Source organism: Enhydra lutris, unplaced genomic scaffold (assembly GCF_002288905.1).
Source record: "Enhydra lutris kenyoni isolate GAN:26980312 unplaced genomic scaffold, ASM228890v2 scaffoldscaffold15, whole genome shotgun sequence".
NCBI classification, from domain to species: domain Eukaryota; kingdom Metazoa; phylum Chordata; class Mammalia; order Carnivora; family Mustelidae; genus Enhydra; species Enhydra lutris.
The window spans coordinates 61,345,408-61,362,017 of NW_019154099.1; the positions used below are offsets into that span (position 1 = coordinate 61,345,408).

Genomic DNA, 16,610 nt, shown 5'->3' on the forward strand with positions numbered 1-16,610 from the left:
CTACAGGATTATCAGAAACAGGGACGCATGCTATCTTCTCTCTGTTCCCAGTAAGCTACAGACTTCCAGCTACATGAGCAGACCCTTGAACAAGGAGGGGCTGGGGGGTACCAACCCCTGTGCAGCCGCAAATCCACCTGTAGCTTCTGACTCCCCAAAACTTAACCACTGAGAGCCTACTGTCATCCAGAACATGTACTGATAGGATAGTGTTGATGAATACATATTTTATACGTTATATGTATTATATACTATATACTTACAATAAAGTAAGCCAGAGAAAAGAAATTGTTGTTAAGGAAATTACAAGGAAAATATATTTACAGTATGTACCGCATTTATAAAAAAAAAAAAATCCACACATGAAAGGACGTGCACAGTTCAGGCCCCCGTTGTTCAAGGGTCAACCGTATATTCCTTCCCTTATCACTGAGCACTGAATGTACACTACATAGGGTTCACGCTCTTCTCCAGCCAAAGGCTCTCTGAACACCTGATTCGGTCACATACCAACATGCCTCCCCACTTACGTACTGTCACCTTCCCATCGTCTACCCGGCCAAACGTCCGAGCCCCGAATTCTGTTCTGCTTACACTGTAGAGTGCATGCTAAGACACTGCCTGGACAGGAGCGCTGGGGCACGCTGATCCCAAGGCGGGAGCTTCCCCTTCAGAGGGCTACATGCTACCTACCGACCGCTGGCTCTCCGGGACACACCTGCTCACAGCCACTCAGGTCTGTCCTCTCGGCCTCAAGGCGGCCATGGACGATACGGAGCAATAGAGCAAGTCTAGGTTCTACTGAAATTTCATTCATGGACATTAACACAAGAATTTCACGTAATTTTAACTTGTCAGAAAATAATTATTCTTTTGATTTTTGTTCAACCACTGAAAGGTACAGATCATTCTTAGTTTACGGGCCACACACAAACCATCAGCAGACGGGATCCGCTGAGTAACACGTGACCAGAAGATGGTCCTGCTAACCGGTCCTCTCTTTCTATGAAACATAGCTGTCCACAGGCTCCTCAAAGCTCTCTTTCTAGAAATCTTCTGTACTACGCAATTCAGACAAACAACTTTTAAAAGCTGCCGAATCGGTTAAATCACAGAATGCTAAGTACCAAGAAAAATGTCCAGAGGGAAAGTACAAGCCACCGAGAGCACACGAAAGCAGCAGGACAGTCGTCCCTATTCCACTTGTGTGTTTTCTGTTCAAAGTTCTGGTGTCGGGGCACGTGGGTGCCTCAGTGGGTTAAAGTCTCTGCCTTGGGCTCAGGTCATGATCTCAGGGTCCTGGGATCAAGCCCTGCATCGGGCTCTCTGCTCAGCGGGGAGCTTGCTTCCCCCCTCCCCCTGCCTGCCTCTCTGCCTACTTGTGATCTCGCTCTGTCAAATAAATAAAAAAAAAAAAAAAAAAAAAAAAAAAAAAAGTTCTGGTGTCTTACAATCAGGCCACGTGCTTACGATGAGACGTAAATGGCCTTCACCAGCCGGACTCCCTCAAGCTACCTTTTCACAGCTCAATAAGCAGAGGGGACTTTCAAACATGCCTCAGAGTCTGAAAATCACGTGGGTTTCCACATTAAGGACTAGAACAAGGAATCATTAAATGGAATCGTTCTCAAAACCTGGACTTTTTAACAAGAGAGGCTCAGCTCTTTCAATCTGTTTTCCACATATGCTTTTCCACCTCGTTCCAGAGTGTTTCAATTTTGTTGTTGTAAGAGCTGAAACAGTGACCCTGGTGACAACGTACCATCAATTTATCAAACCAAACTTTGGTGTTCCAAGCTGAAACAGAAATTAAAACTCAGCTCCCTCCCTTATCTCCTGACAGTCAGAGGCCGTGACTGCAACCTAGAAGCGGACAGGACGGCTCCCCATCCCCATGCCGCGCTAGGTCTGGAACAGCACTTTTGACTTCATTCATTTTAGAGAGAGGAAGACAGAGTGTGCAGACGCAGGGGAGGGACAGGAGAGAGAGAGAATCCCAAGCAGACCCCCCGCCCACCGCTGGCTGAGTGAGGAGCCTGTGTGGGGCTCAGGGTTCCATCTCACAACCTGAGCTGAAACCAAGAGCCTGGCCGCTCACCCGACCGTGCTACCCCACACAGCACTTTTCACCCTGCGATGTGCACGGGCCCGTGGGGCACGGCTGCGCCGCACTCGCGGCTGAGCGCTCCTCTCAAGGCCAGGTGTGGGGCTGGGGTCAGTCTCAACTAGTCTACACACGCTAGTCCAAAGGGAACATTCTAAAGTACCTGTTAGAAATTATTCAGAAATACTCTCAAAACCTATACTTTACATGGAAACCGGGATAGTAATGGCAGCATACACATTGTTTTTAGCCAAATCTTTTAAAAAAGCATATGGTTTTGAATTTCGCATCTTCGGTGTGATGCACCTGGGTGAACGCAGACTACGTGTGATCCGAAATTCACCTCTGTCCATTTTGGAAGACGAGGACCCCGTGGACGCGCCGTGAGGTCGTTTCTAAAAGCTCTCCATTCACCCGCTCTGATATCCAGATGAAAAATCTTTGAAACTGGGCAGAGATTTTAAAAATTAGACATCGATCACCTTGATGTTCAAAGTGGGTCTAGTGTGTTGAATTTCCAAAGTCAACGGTCTTAAAGAAAAAAAAAAAGAGTTGACAGGATCAAAATTTTTGGGGGGTTGGGGGTGGGGTCACTCTGCCGCAGCGCCGGCACCTGTGGGTTGAAGCTCCTGGGACACTCACAGAGACTATGAAAGTGATCTCAGAGCAAGCCACCCATGTCCTCCTGGGGAGCCTAGCATTGTCCCCGAAGTGCAGTGTGGAAACACAGAAGACACGGAAAAATCGTCACTGTGAGTTCAATCTTCCGTCTTCTGCTGCGTAACTGGCAAAGAAACTGTTACTTTTTTAAGCTTTACTGACTAATGCGCAAATGCTGAGATACTGTGCTTTCTGCAGTGACGTTCTGAAGAGACAATTCAAGTGTCTTGTACTGAGGGGCCCTCCCTAGAGCACCTGGAGACAAACGTCCCCCGGTGGCCAGCTAGTCCTTCATTCTCCACTTACAGTGTCACGCCCCTGGAAGAGACGAGAAGCCGTTCCAGTAGGAACACTTTTTTCTTTAATTTGAGAAACCACGGATCAGGCAATCAGCGAAACATCACGTTTAGCATCTGAGCCGTCACATCTCCTTCAGGATGCTTTCTTTTTGTTAATGCCATGGGACAATGAAAAGATAGCCACAATTTTTCTATAAATGGTATTTCTGTTAAAATTCTGATCTCAACTTAACTATTGTTAGTTACAAATAAAAGATAGGTATCATAAATTAGGGTAAGCAAAGCATGCAAATCTAGACTCTATATCTGAATTCCTAGATTAGCATTAAAACCAATCACCGCAACAAATACCTCAACCGTGTGGAGAGAGGAAGCCATACTGAGCACTCAATGCCACAACCGTAAGGTTTTCGGAGAAGCGCCTGTGGCAGTTCTCAGCGGTTTCTATATGGAGTGCTCCCCCTTTCTAGGGTTACTTGAAAAAAATCAAGTCAATTCGAATTACGCAGCTGTAAGACATTGACACGTGTAGGTTTTACAGATTCAGAATCTTCTCTGTGATTTAAAACGGGCAGTGGTTCATGACACAGGACACTGAAATAATAAGGGATCACATATTCGCAGGCAACATTTGGATTAAAAGTACACAGACACACACGGGTGCAGAGGCGCGGTCGGTGCGCGGGGCCGCCGTGGCTCCGCGCCGCTGCCTTTCCACCTGCAGCCACTTCCAGCAGGAAGCCCATTTAAATATGTCAATATTTCAACACAAGTTTCACAGTATGGACTAAAAACCATTCACTCACGATTCTGGGTACTTTAAAATTTGGTATGCTGAATCTCAAATACATTAGTAACTATTCCTAGATGGAAATAAGCAAATACATGGAATCGTTAAAAAAAAAAAAAAAAAAAAAAAAGATAAAAAAAATCACTAAATGTCCATTTGTACAGACAACATTAGCAAACATCTAAAATTTCTTCAGTAAAAGAAAAACATGTATTTTTAACCCTTTGGTATCCAAACTCTTAAATTACGAAGACTTTAAGTACAGTCTTCAGATAACGAGAGAAAGAAACTATTTTTAAAAGTATTTACCTGAATACATTTGGTGCCAAGTTTTCATTTCAAGGTCAACATCGCTGAGGGCAGTTTTACTCTGCAAGTGAACCCCAATCATGTTTGCATACGTTAAACAGAAGAAGAGTGTCATTTCAGGGGGGGCTGATAAAAGGCTTCACGTGCTCCCACGATAATTTAGCGGAGGAAAAAGAGATTTGGAAATCACTGGCTACTTGAAAGCACTGTTTAGAAAAGCAGCAATTAAACAATTATCCGAGTCCATGTTACTCAAGTTGTTATGAAATGAATCAAAACTCCACACACATCAACAGCTCCAGGGGCGCCGGGTGGGCGGAAAGTGCTGCAGAGCTGTCTGGGGAAGCCCCTCCTGCCCCAGGCCAGCAGCTTCTCCGGCACAAGGGGAAGAGGCAGGCACCAGCAAGACGGGACACGTCTGCCGGAGTGACACCGAGGTAAGGGAGGCAAGACTGGGGGAGGAGGGTGCGAATGCAGAGCCCCAAAGTCAGAAACGAGTTCAGAGTTACAGTTCCAATAAAACCCACAGGCTATTATTCTTAGGGGCAAATACGGGAACCAATGAAAAGAAACCACAAATTCCAAACACGAGAGAAGAAACGGCTACCACAGGGAGCGTGCGCTACATCTGGCCTCTGGCAGGAGCTACGAACAAACTGCTCAGGGGACAGGACACGTGCTCGAGGCAGCCAGTGCCCTAAAGGCAGTTCTGCCTCCAGAGGGCTCTCTGGGTAAGCGCACGGGCTGGATCGTAAACGTGACCACCAACGATAAACCGATTTAAACCTATTCAATTTCCATTGAGAATGGCTCAAAGTTCGGTAGTGTAGATGTTTTTCTGACATTAAAACAAAATCCATTAAAATCACATTTTAGACGTTTGTGACTCCAGCCAACTGTGCCTGTTTTCTAAATTGGGCAAGAAGGATGCTTCCAGAGCGAGTCACTGAACTGGCTTACGTCAGGCTACCGATGCTTCTCCATTATCTGATGACCGGTGGAGCTGTCCGCGGGGTCAGACCAGTTCAGCTGGAATGCAGTAGCCGCCCGTCTGAAGAGCCGGTCGCCATGGAACCGGTGGCTTCCGCGGAAACGCTCTCCTATTGGCTGCTCCGAGACTCTGCCACGACCCCATTCAACAGCAGCACCCGTGTGGCGGGGCACGAAACAGGCCAGCAAATCCGTCCGAAACCCCAGCCCAAGGTGATTTCACTCTAAATCCCACTGGTCCCTGTATTTCTACTCAGAGGCATAAAAAAGGCAGTTTCAATACCTGGTTGATACGGAAACATTCACTTTACCATCAAGAAAACAGAGTAACCGAAATTAACTGATGCCCAGATACTGAGAATAAAGACAATCTGAGGCTTGGAATCTACAGTTTACCATGTCAGTACTTGGACGGTCTTAATTATCAGCAGACAAACAGCAAGTCTTCCTGCTTTCTCCAAAATCATACAGGCAGACTCTTACACTGCTACTCATTTAATCATCAAAAAGAAAGAAGAGGCAATGGTGGTTCACAGGTTAGCCCGTGCCTCTCCTCTGATGCAAACCCGAGAGGGGACAGCACTCGGCAGTGGCTGAGGGACAAACGGAACTGTCACACGAGCCAAATGTAGGACGGGGACCACCTCACTTTCAAGAACTCGAAAGGTGCCGGCCGTGCTTGAGAAGCACGAGAATGACAAGAGTCTGCAGAGGTTCCGGAAGTTTAAAGTATGCAAACACTGAACCCGGTCACAGAAGTACCACTCCATCCTATGGAGCTTTGCTGTGGGATGTCAACAATGGCCAACGACAATGACCATCGTAGAAGCCAGAAACAAAACCTCACGAGAAAAAGAAAACTTGGCACCAAAACTCGAGATGTAAAATAAGAGAAGGAAAAAAAAAAACTCCATCAACATACTCACGTGTGGTGCTAGAAAATGTTACACACGGTGGCCAGCGGCTGACATGCCTCACCGTACAGATGCGGCCTCTATCGACAAGTGAGTCACACAACAAACCACTCTAGCCACAGACGCGGGGCACGCTTGCCCTCATCATTATCTACCCAGTGACCAAAAAAGCAGCAACTTAAGATTTTGGCCACTTTATGAAGCTGATACATTAAAAAAAAAAAAAAAAAAAGTAGGAATTAATAACAAAATTAATAATCACCACCAAGTGTGACAAAATACTGATAGGAGACAGCTTTCGATTTCTTCACAGGAAAAGGAAAGGTTCACATTATAGCATGTAATATGAAGAATTAATAATCTGGCCCATTGTGAACTGGAAAAAACATAAATCACTTTAGGTAAGTAAATCAACACTGTGCCCCTCGATCCTCTTAAGACACAAAACAGAACAAAACAAAACGGCATTGTATCTGCTAGGACTATTCTGTACCGTGTGAGCAGTACAAGCAGGACAGATCGAAGTACCATAATTGAGGGACTCACACTATCACCTGTAGGCAGGCTAAAAGTGTTAAACTACAGAAATGTACAGAACAGACATCAAAAAGCAATTTACAAATTAGCTTCCCAGCAAAACTGGCGATTTCTGCAGATGTTAAAACTAAGTAACCACTAAGTAAGCACATATACAATTGATTCTTTGTGCTCTGTCTCCAGGCCAAAGACTGAGAATTTAAAGAATCGCTTTTGGCTAGGTGGCTCAGGCTAAATATTTCTTCTAAAAAACATCTGAAGTTCAGGCAAGGGAGATCACCACAGTGCAGGGTCTCGAGGGAGTGGCTCTCATAGTGAGAAGGAAAACCAGCCCAGCACTCGAGGCCAGGCTCAGTCACACTTGGTGGGAAAGAGACACTCGAGGGTCCTGTAACCAAGGACAGAACTGTAAATAAAAGGTTCTTATTTTAGAAAGACACCTATTAAAAAAAGGATATAGAGATAAATATTTATTGGCTCAAAGCATTAAGCTAGTCATTGAAATGAAGAGAGCTACTATGTAGTAGTAAAATGTTCAGGATCAATTAGACTATTGTTTAGAAAAATAAGTTATTAAAAAGGTCAATTTCTAATTATTATTTCAACAAATGACAAGCTAATTATTGATTTTATATGACTCTGTATTTCATAATCAAAGCTTGTTATTAAAATTAAAGCTCTGAGTTTTTGATTTAAACGCAGCTAAAGAAAATGCACATATAACTTCACTTTGAAGCAATCCATTGAGAATCGTCTCAAATTGCATAATACATATTCGTATTATCCAGCGTTCTTACATTACCTGAAGTCAGAGCTATACGAAATCACGAGGTGCCCTGCAATGTAACAGTTAGCACAGGGCGTACTTACAGGACCAGATTTCTACGGAAATAAAAGATCCAAGCCCAAACTAATGACTGAACAATACAATACTTAAATGAAACAGAAGCTAAGATCCTAGGAGCCGAAGACAGCCCCCGGCATTAAACGTGGCATTAGTTAAGCTACATGGTTTGCTACCCAGGATCCGTTTTCAACGAATCTGTTCTAACACAGAGTCAAAACAATGAAGTGGAAACCAAAGGGTTAAACTAGGTTAGTTCTGGGGGTTTACTTCTCCCAAAGTCTAGATTTTCACATTTCCAATTAGAATAGCGTGGGGTCTGTAATTAATCTTTAAGAAATATTCAAGACACTCAAAACAGAAAAGCTGACATCATAGTTACTCAGGTTATCACAGCTCTAGAGCTTACATCAACATTTATGGGTAAAAACCGCATCCATTGTGTTAATGCCGTGAACTGCGGGAGAAAAATGTTTACAATATCAATCTTTCAGATCAAGTTAATACAAATGAATTTAATACCTAAAATAAACGTTTAATGCCATGGCTGGCTAACGACTTCTGCACGTAAGCCCACATCTTTAAACTCATGCACTGAAACATTAACACTTTCCATCAAGCCACGCAGAACTAGCTCACGTAAACTGGATAAAACAAGACTATAGTAATGTCCCCGGCCTCAAGGGCTCAGAGGGAGTCTGAAGACTCTAACGTATACGGCTCTGTTTTATCTGTTTTACAAGCAGTGATAAATCATTTAGAGGCTAATAGGCTCTAAACCATAAGGTTCTCACATCTGCTAAGAGATGAGAAAATCGCAACTTAGCAGAGCCGTCTGCCAGGGCTGGGCCAGAGAGGCCCGGCAAGATGTTCTAATCCAATGCAAGGGCCTCACTGCGAAACGAACGCTGGCAAGAGTAAGTCTGACGACTTGCCCGTGGTGACACAACGAGTTAGCTGCCGAGTCCACAATGCCAGGTTCCGACGTACTTAGCTCCCTGCTCTCTCCCTCGTCGCACGCTGTCGCGGCAACAAGCCTGGGGTGCTGAGAAGCAGCTCCCCACGCCAGCCGTCAGCCCGCACCAGAGCCTGCACCCGCGCCAGCGGACCCACCATGCGGGGCTGTCCCGCTAACGGAGACACCGGGAGGGCCGCCGCTTGCTCAGGACGAGCCGCCTATGAGCGCAGCGCCCCGACCGCGTCTCTGCGGGACGGATACACGAAGGCACTTACTCGATGTGGGCCCCATTGGCCACCAGGGCACTGATGCAGTCCAGGCTCCCGGAGCGGGCCGCCTTGTGAATGGGGGTCTCACCCTCACAGTCCTGCAAGAACAGAAGGACACACGGCATCAGATCCAACAGGACTCGGACGTTTTCAGGGAAGATAACGGACACAGACCGAGTACCTCATCTGTCCTGGAGACCAAACACCACGCAAGTCAGATCTGACGTGGCCGGAGACATGGGGTGGAAAATCAAAGTCGGACCTGGAAGGGGCACGATCTCCTGAATCCCTGCATCAAGACCAGAGAGTCATGGGGCCTCTCTAGCGGGGACAGCACGGACACGCCACAGGGACGGCGGGAAATCATCTTATGGTGGATCTCAGCACAAATGAGTCGTATACAAAACCCAGAACAATGATCATCTAGCAGATTAAAAAAGGGAACCGAGGCCAAGGACCAGCACACACTATCAGCACACACGGGCACCCCGTGTGTCTGGTCTACACCGGGGTGGCCCCCTGCACCTCGAGTCCTAATTATGCCTACAATTTAGACGAGGGTTGAGGTCAAAGAACCACGAATGAGGAGGAAGAGGACTTGGGGCCACACGCAGCCAACTTCACCCAAAGACCCCAAGGAAGGCTGCAGCAAGGCAGGATTCAGCTTCGGAGCACCGCCAGAGAAGGCAGGGGAGGCGAGCGGCGCTGGGAAGGACAGTGAAGATGAGTTAGTTGGCGCCATATGAGCGGGACAACGTCCGAAACGCGCTGCCGTTCACAGGCGCTCCGGTTTGTAAGCGGGAGAGGGACGCAGCCATCAAGGAGGAAGTCGTTTCTGTCTGGAACACGGAGGCAGGACCTCCCGCCTGGCCCCGCAGCACCGCTCCCAAGTCATCACACCTCCTGGTCCCTGGAAGGCGAGGCTGGCAGCAGAGTAGCCCCCCCGCCGCCCCATAACAAAGTGGGGGGGGGGGTGCACCGCGCACGGCACCGAGGACAGTTCACTCATAAACCAGCACACAGCCGAGCCCCTTCCCCTGCGCACCCGAGCTCACGGGCAGGTCCCAGGGAGCCAGCCCAGAAGCATGCTCGCTGCTTCTCGGGCAGCACGGAACCTCAGACAGTCCAGTGCGCCTGGACAGAAAGGTGTGAGCCCAACGGGATGTGCACTCAGAGTAAGAATGAACCCGTTTCTGAAGAAAGAAACAGAATTCCGTGTGGCTACCCAGGGAGCCATCCAATAAATGAACTCAGATTCTCTATTTTTTAAAGGCTTATTTACTTATTAGAGGGGCCGTGAAAGTGAGAGAGCATGAGCAGGGAGAGGGGCAGAGGGAGAAACAGCTGCCCCGTGGAGCAAGAAGCTGATGCGGGACCCGATCCTGGGACCCTGGGATCATGACCTGAGCGGAAGGCAGACGCTCAACCGACTGAGCCCCCAGGCGCCCCTCAGCTTCTTAACAAAGCAAAAACCTACCCCATCCTCCCAAACAGGTGTGGAGGGGACAGGAGAAATGTAATCAGGACAAGTACACTTGAACCTGAGAACTGCCAGGAGGAGCGCCGAGGACACTGACGGGAGGTGGCAGAGCCTCTGATGTCTCCCACCCCCAGAAACAGAAAAGGGTTTCAAAGCTATCTTTGGAGCAAGAAAGGAACGTCAAAGTCTCTCTATCACTTCAAGAAGACGGTGGGACCGTAACAGAGGACAGAGGAGGAAACCAAACTGCTCCCGTGCGCCCTCCAAGAACACCCTCAGGCCGGGAGGGGAGGGACAAGCACCAAAGAACATGCGGCCCAGACAGCGAGACCAGGAGCCATTTCAATTACTCACGTCTCCAGCCCAGGCAAGTCACATTCCAAAAATACCAACTACTTTGGAGTGTGATTCCAGAACTACTGTGGGCAAACTGAGTAACAGGGGAAAGTGGGAGCTGCGCCACGAGTCTGAAGACGGGCAGGTCACCTTGAACGGCAGTTACAGAAAAGTTGACTTCTAATCTGGCTACAAGAAGCTAGAGAAGGGACCAGTGTCACCAAAACCCTAGAATTCTAGAATGGGAGTAAAGAGACGGTGACCTGTAATCCTTGCAGGACTGTGGCCCGTGGGTCGTGGCCACAGACCCACTGAGAATAAATCTCCTGGAGACGGACTTCCTTTCTCTGGGGGTAAACAGAGGCTCCAGACGGCACAGGCAGAGTCTCAGCGACCCCTCGCGCCAAGTCTGGAGGCCGCACACACAGTCTCTTTCAGACCTGGGAACGATGAACTGATGATGGTAACCACTGGGCCAGAAAATGGACTGGAAGGTGGACGGGAACTAAAGCAGAAGAAAGGCCAGGGCAGGTCCAGAAAAACAGCACGCTCGGAGACGGGTTTAGGAAATCCTGGATCTGGTTCTGGAACAGTCTGCGTGGGAGACAAGAAACCGTCCACCTCAGGCTGAGTCAACACTGGGGGAGGGGGAGCTAACACAAGGGCTGCTGTGACCTCCGAGGTCCGCGGGGGCCTGTCCCAGCAGGCCCGCGGCCACGTCCCACACAAGGTGACAGCTGACGTGCAGACCCCAGCCGAGACCCTGTCGGCGGCCGTGCCCGGACGCCCAGTGACCCCGAGTGACAGCCTAGGATGCCAGAGGGCTTGGGGGTGCTGGGAGGGGTGGGGTCTGGGGACTCCTGTGCCGGGATCAGAGCGCAGAGGGCCCCACATGGGACTACCTAGAGTGGCAGCACCTAGTCCAGAGCAGAGACTGGGCTGCTGTCCCAGGGCACGAGAGAAAAAGCTTCTAGATTTACATGCTCTGAAAGGCAGAACCACCAGAGGGGAACCTGGGGGGCTCAGGAGGTGAAGTGTCTGCCTCGGGCTCAGGTCCTAATCTCAGGGTCCTAGGACGGAGCCCCGTGTACCCTGGGCTCAGCGGGGAATCACTTCTCCCTCTGCTCCCCAACCCTCACCGCACCTGCTCATACTCTCTCTCAAATAAATAAATAAATAAATAAAATCTTTAAAAAAAAAGAAAAAAGAAAAAAGAAAAAAGAAAAAAGAAAAAGAAAACCAACAGAATATTCTTTTTTTTTTTTTAAAGACTTTATTTATTTGAAAGACAGAGACCACAAGTAGGCAGAGAGGCAGGCAGAGAGAGAGGGGAAAGCATGCTCCCTGCTGAGGAGAGAGCCCGATGCGGGGCTCGATCCCAGGACCCTGGGATCATGACCTGAGCTGAAGGCAGAGGCTTTAACCCACTGAGCCACCCAGGCGCCCCCCAACAGAATATTCTAAAGGTCCATATCATCTATCCCCACCATTCGTGGACTATCCCTACTTCATTAACAAGGACACTGAGCGCAAGGACTTGCCCCAGGCCAGGGAGCAGCACCAAGTGAGCACGGCACCCCCGGGGCCTCAGGTGCTCTGCCAGGAGGATGGGGCAGGGAGGAGGCAGCGCCAGGAAGGGGCAGGTGGGGACAGGCATGCCTGGCGCAGGAATGGCGTGGGACCGAGAGCCCGCAGCCCCTGAACACACAGATCACGGTGACATGTGCTTAGCCCTGCCCTGTAGGTGGCCGCTGAGTACCTGTGGGGGAGGGGGCTGGTCACCAGCAAGGGGTGAATCTTGGGAAAGACAGCGAAGCAGAGAGGAAACACACACTGTTCTGCAGAGGGCAGGCCCCTGAGGGTTACTGACAGGAAAGGCAAACGCAGACAGGTGAGAGGGAAGGAGGAAAGTGGGTGGGACGGCCTGAAGGCGGCCCTGCAGAGCCGCAGGCACAGGCCCCTCCGCAAGTCCACCCTCCGGGGCAAGGTCTCCGCTGGGACCCCCGCCACACATTCCCGAGTCATCTACACCCACACACGTGTCCACACGAGTCCCCAGGAAGCGAAACTCTCTCCTTGAGGTTTTTTCGAGGAAGTGAAAGCAACGGTGACACGCCCCGCGAGAAGCTGGCGCACGCCCGGGCGCGCACACGTCCACGCCAGGAGCCGCAGTGCTAACCGAGGCAGGCAGACGGCGGCCCGACCCTTCTGCCGGCATCCGGGCGTCTCACGGCGGCGTGTGCAAGGGAAGCCGAGCTGCCACGTGGGCAGGGGAGCCAGGAAATCTGGGCTCCGGGCCAGACGCCTTCAGTCACCAGCAGGGACGCAGGCAAACCACTTCGGGTCGCCGCGGGTCTCGCTACGTCACGGAACGGGCCAAAGGGCTCTCGGAGCAGAGAGCACGGCTGCAGAAGGGCCTCCTGGCCACGAGTGACTCCGTACACACAAATCCCAGCTAGCCCGGAGGTTAACGTATCAAACTCTAATTAGGGCCTCCATTTAAAACTCAACACCATGTCATTATAACTGGAAACAGAAAATAAAGACCACATTAGTCCTCGGCACGCCCTTACCGGTTTGTTAATGCTGGCTCCGGCTTGGATCAACCAGAGGAGGCACTGGGGGTGTCCCCCGAAAGCAGCGATGTGGGCAGGGGTCTGTGCATAGCGCGTCGTGGAAACGTCCAGCGTGGCCCCGGCTCTCACCAACTGGATCAGGCACTCCAGCTGCGAAAACGGCAGGAGGGGGACGACACGTGTCAATGTTGTACACTTGCACATGCAACCCCAATAGTTTCAAGTCTATGATGAAGACAAGTGGCATGTTTTGTTACCCGGCATTTTCTCTGCTTAAGGGAACAAGAGAAATCATTCCTTCCCAATACAAATTTTAAAAAAGCATTAAAAAAAAAATTTTTCCTTATTCTGGTTAAAAAAAAAAATTGGTACACAGGAATAGAGAGTCAAAAACACTGATGCCACAGATGTTTAAATATTCTGTTTTTCCTACAACTGAAAAAATCAAAGATTGAAATTCCAAGACTTCCATCAAATCTGGGTCTTGGAGCACCTGGGTGGCTCAGTGGGTTAAGCCTCTGCCTTCAGCTCAGGTCATGGTCCCAGGGTCCTGGGATCGAGCCCGGCATCGGGCTCTCTGCCCTGCAGGGAGCCTGCTTCCCCCACCCCCCGCCTGCTTCTCTGCCTACTTGTGATCTCTGCCAAATAAAAAAACAAAACGTTAAAAAAAAAAAAATTCCAAAAACTGGGTCTTGCCACTTTCACGCGCCCTGCCACAGGACAAAACCAGTGACCGGTCATTAAAAGCGGTGCAGCCGCAGTGAACACCACAGTGAAAGCCCATTCTCGCCCGTACACGAGAGCGCTCTGCACACCTTTACACATGCCACATTCGAGGAGAGCTCGGCTGAGGCCCATCCTCCAGTCCCCATGTGCAGAGCGAGGGTGCACAGCCCCCCACCCCCGGCCCTGAACACCCCCTGCCTGGAGAGGAAAAGGCCTACAGCACATCTGAGCTGTGGCTGCCCAGGGGACTGAGGGGACCATGCATGTGGTAAGATGGCAGTTTGGAGCCAGGCATGGATGATGAGCCGGCCTCTGGCTGGAGGAGCTCTGCACACGCCACAAGTGCCCACCGCAAGCCAGAAGCTGTCCCACGAGGCCCGCTGTCCACAGACTGACACTGCTCCGCCCACACGTCCTGAGATGGCACTCAGCCCATTTCCCCTGGGGCACGGAGCAGTGGGAAAGCTCCAGGGCCAACAATCCTCTCCCAGAGGACAGAGCTTGGAGGAAGAACAGACAGTCACACCCGATGTCACCCTGCACGTCTTGTCCTTTCCACAATTCCAGCCTTTCCTTGCAAGGGATAGGTCACCGCCATCCGCGTTTGCTGGAGACGTACTCTGGTGCCGAGAGCACACAGGTTCAACACCATCTCCGGCTTCAGGAACTAGAATCTGGGAGGGACGGCTGATAAGGAGACACACCTTCTGTCGCCGTTCCTCCTGTACCGGGGGGGCAGTAAAAGTGCCCATGTGTAATGAGAAGGCCAATGGTTTCAAGTCCAAAATAAATGAAGCGGGATCAAAATCAGCGGGCTTGCCAAAAGCTGGTACTTACAAAGAGCCAGCAAGAGCTCCCCAGACCTCGATCTGGTGCCCGTGGGCTTGCTTTAGGAAACTGGGGGAGACACTGCTCCACACGACAGCTTGGAACAGCCAGTGTGATCAGAGACTCTAAATAATGCCTCGTTCCCGTGAAGGGTCAGGCGAGGTGCGGCCGGCGCATTCCAGGAAAGCCGGCCTGAAAGATGGGAACGTTCATGAAGGGCTACATGCCAGCTTGGCTCCCGCCCAGGCCCCAGCACAGGGCAGGCCTCGCGCAGGTACAAACAGGGAAGCCAGGCCCCGGGTGGGAGGGGCCGCCCGAGACCTTGGAGCCCCACTCCCGGCCCAATCCCGAACAGCCTCTGGGGACATCTGGTGCCCACGGCTGACCTGGTGACCCACAGAAGTAGACCTGCCACCCTGAATTCGGGGGGCTCGCCTTACTGTTGCACCGCACCCAGCAAGCGCGTTTTTGAGCCGGTTCCGGCTCCAACCCGGCGGGACCCGCAGGCACCCCGGGCCGGTAACACGCAGAGGGGACACTGCAGTGAGGCTGCGAGCGCCGGACCGCACCGTCCTACCGCACCGCGTCGCGCTCCAAGGGAGGACCGAAGGCAACGTGCGGGCTTGCCTGTCGGGAGGCTGTCGGCGCGCAGCACGCGGGACCGCAGATGCTGAGTCGCCCCGACCTCAGGCACGAACACCCCGCCTCGGGGGGCTGGGGGCGGGGGTCAGGCTGCGGGTCTCGCGGCCCCGGAGCGCACGCGTCCCGAGACACGCGGCAGCCCCGACTGTGCGGACGGCAGCGGCGGCCAGGCAGCCCCTTCCTGCCGGCGCCGCGGCCGCACAGTCCCCCAGGGCGAGCACTGCTCTCGGATCTTACCGGCGCCGCGACCGCACGGTCCCCCAGGGCGAGCACTGCTCTCGGAGCCGCGGGGGCCGCTGGGAACGGCCGCCCGAGGAGGACGGCGCTCCCGAAGCCCGTCGGCCCGACTCCAGCACTCCTCAGACGCGGCGGCCTGCACCGGGGGGCCGCCCGACTCCGGCCACGGCCGCTCCCCCGCCCGCAGCGCCCGGCCTCGCACCCGCCACCGCCCCAAGAGGCAGGCCGCCGCAGGCGCCAACTGCCTCCGCTGGGGGCGGCGGTTTGAAACTTGCGCCGCCGCACATGCGCCTCGGGGCCCTCGGGGCGCCGTCGCCGCTGGGCCCGCTTCCGCCCCGCGCTCCCGGCACGCCCCGCGCCCGCCCCCGCGGGCCCCCCGGCTGTCCACGCCGCCGCACATGCGCCCCGAACCCCTCGCTCGGGGCGCCAGGGCCGCCGACCCCGCTTCCGCCCCGCGCTCCCGGCAGTCCCCGCGCCCCCCGTGCCTCGGCCCCCGCCCTCCGCGGCCCACCACGGGAAAGCCGCGGAAAATGGCGCCTTAAAGCGCCCGCGCCCACCTTGCCGAAGTGCGCGGCCCAGTGCACGGGCGTCCAGCCGTAGAAGGAGTCCTCGGCGGCCAGGTGGGCGCGCGGCGTCTGCTGCAACAGCGAGCAGAGCGCGGCAAGGTCCCCGTCGCGGCAGGCGCGGTGCAGCGGGAAGCGGAGCGACAGCAGCTCCTCGCTGGAGAAGCCCGCCTCCACGCCTGCGCCCGTTCCTGCCGTCGACATGGTCCGCCACCGGAGAGCTCAGGCTACCCGACCGAGAGGGAGAGGACGCGCGGCGAGCACCCGAGAGGCCGCCGCCGGAGCACAAAGGAGCGCGAGTGCCGCCGCCGCGTCCCGCGGGCTGCAGAGCGGAGCCGAGCGCAGCGCGCGCAAAGGGCGGGGCGGGGGCGGGGCCTGCCGCGCGCAGGTCTGAGGCGGGCGCCTAGAGCGTCGGGGGGGCGGGGCCTGGGCCAGAGGCGGGACCTGGCGGGGCCGGAGGGCCGGCGCAGGTGCCTGGAGTAGGTGGCGGGGTCTGGGCCAGGGCTCGGGCCTAGCGGGGCGGGGATGCGGCGGAGCCTGGAACGGGA

At 52.8% G+C, this 16,610-nt stretch overlaps 1 protein-coding gene across 3 annotated transcripts in view; it reads right to left on the reverse strand.

The window, feature by feature from the left end:
- LOC111147068 (ankyrin repeat domain 10) overlaps positions 1–16,383 on the reverse strand; it is a 32,391-nt gene extending 16,008 nt beyond the window's left edge. For 2 of the 3 annotated variants that reach the window (XM_022502943.1, XM_022502942.1), the window contains exons 1-3: positions 16,057–16,383; positions 13,064–13,216; positions 8,681–8,772 (exon numbers count right to left, since the gene is read on the reverse strand). In XM_022502943.1, the coding sequence (XP_022358651.1) occupies positions 8,681–8,772; positions 13,064–13,216; positions 16,057–16,266 (455 nt within the window). In that variant the 5' untranslated portion in view covers positions 16,267–16,383. Of the gene's footprint in view, positions 1–6,328; positions 7,190–8,680; positions 8,773–13,063; positions 13,217–16,056 lie in introns of those variants that run through there. The other variant, XM_022502944.1, reaches the window with a different exon arrangement.
- Positions 16,384–16,610: the final 227 nt, after the last annotated feature.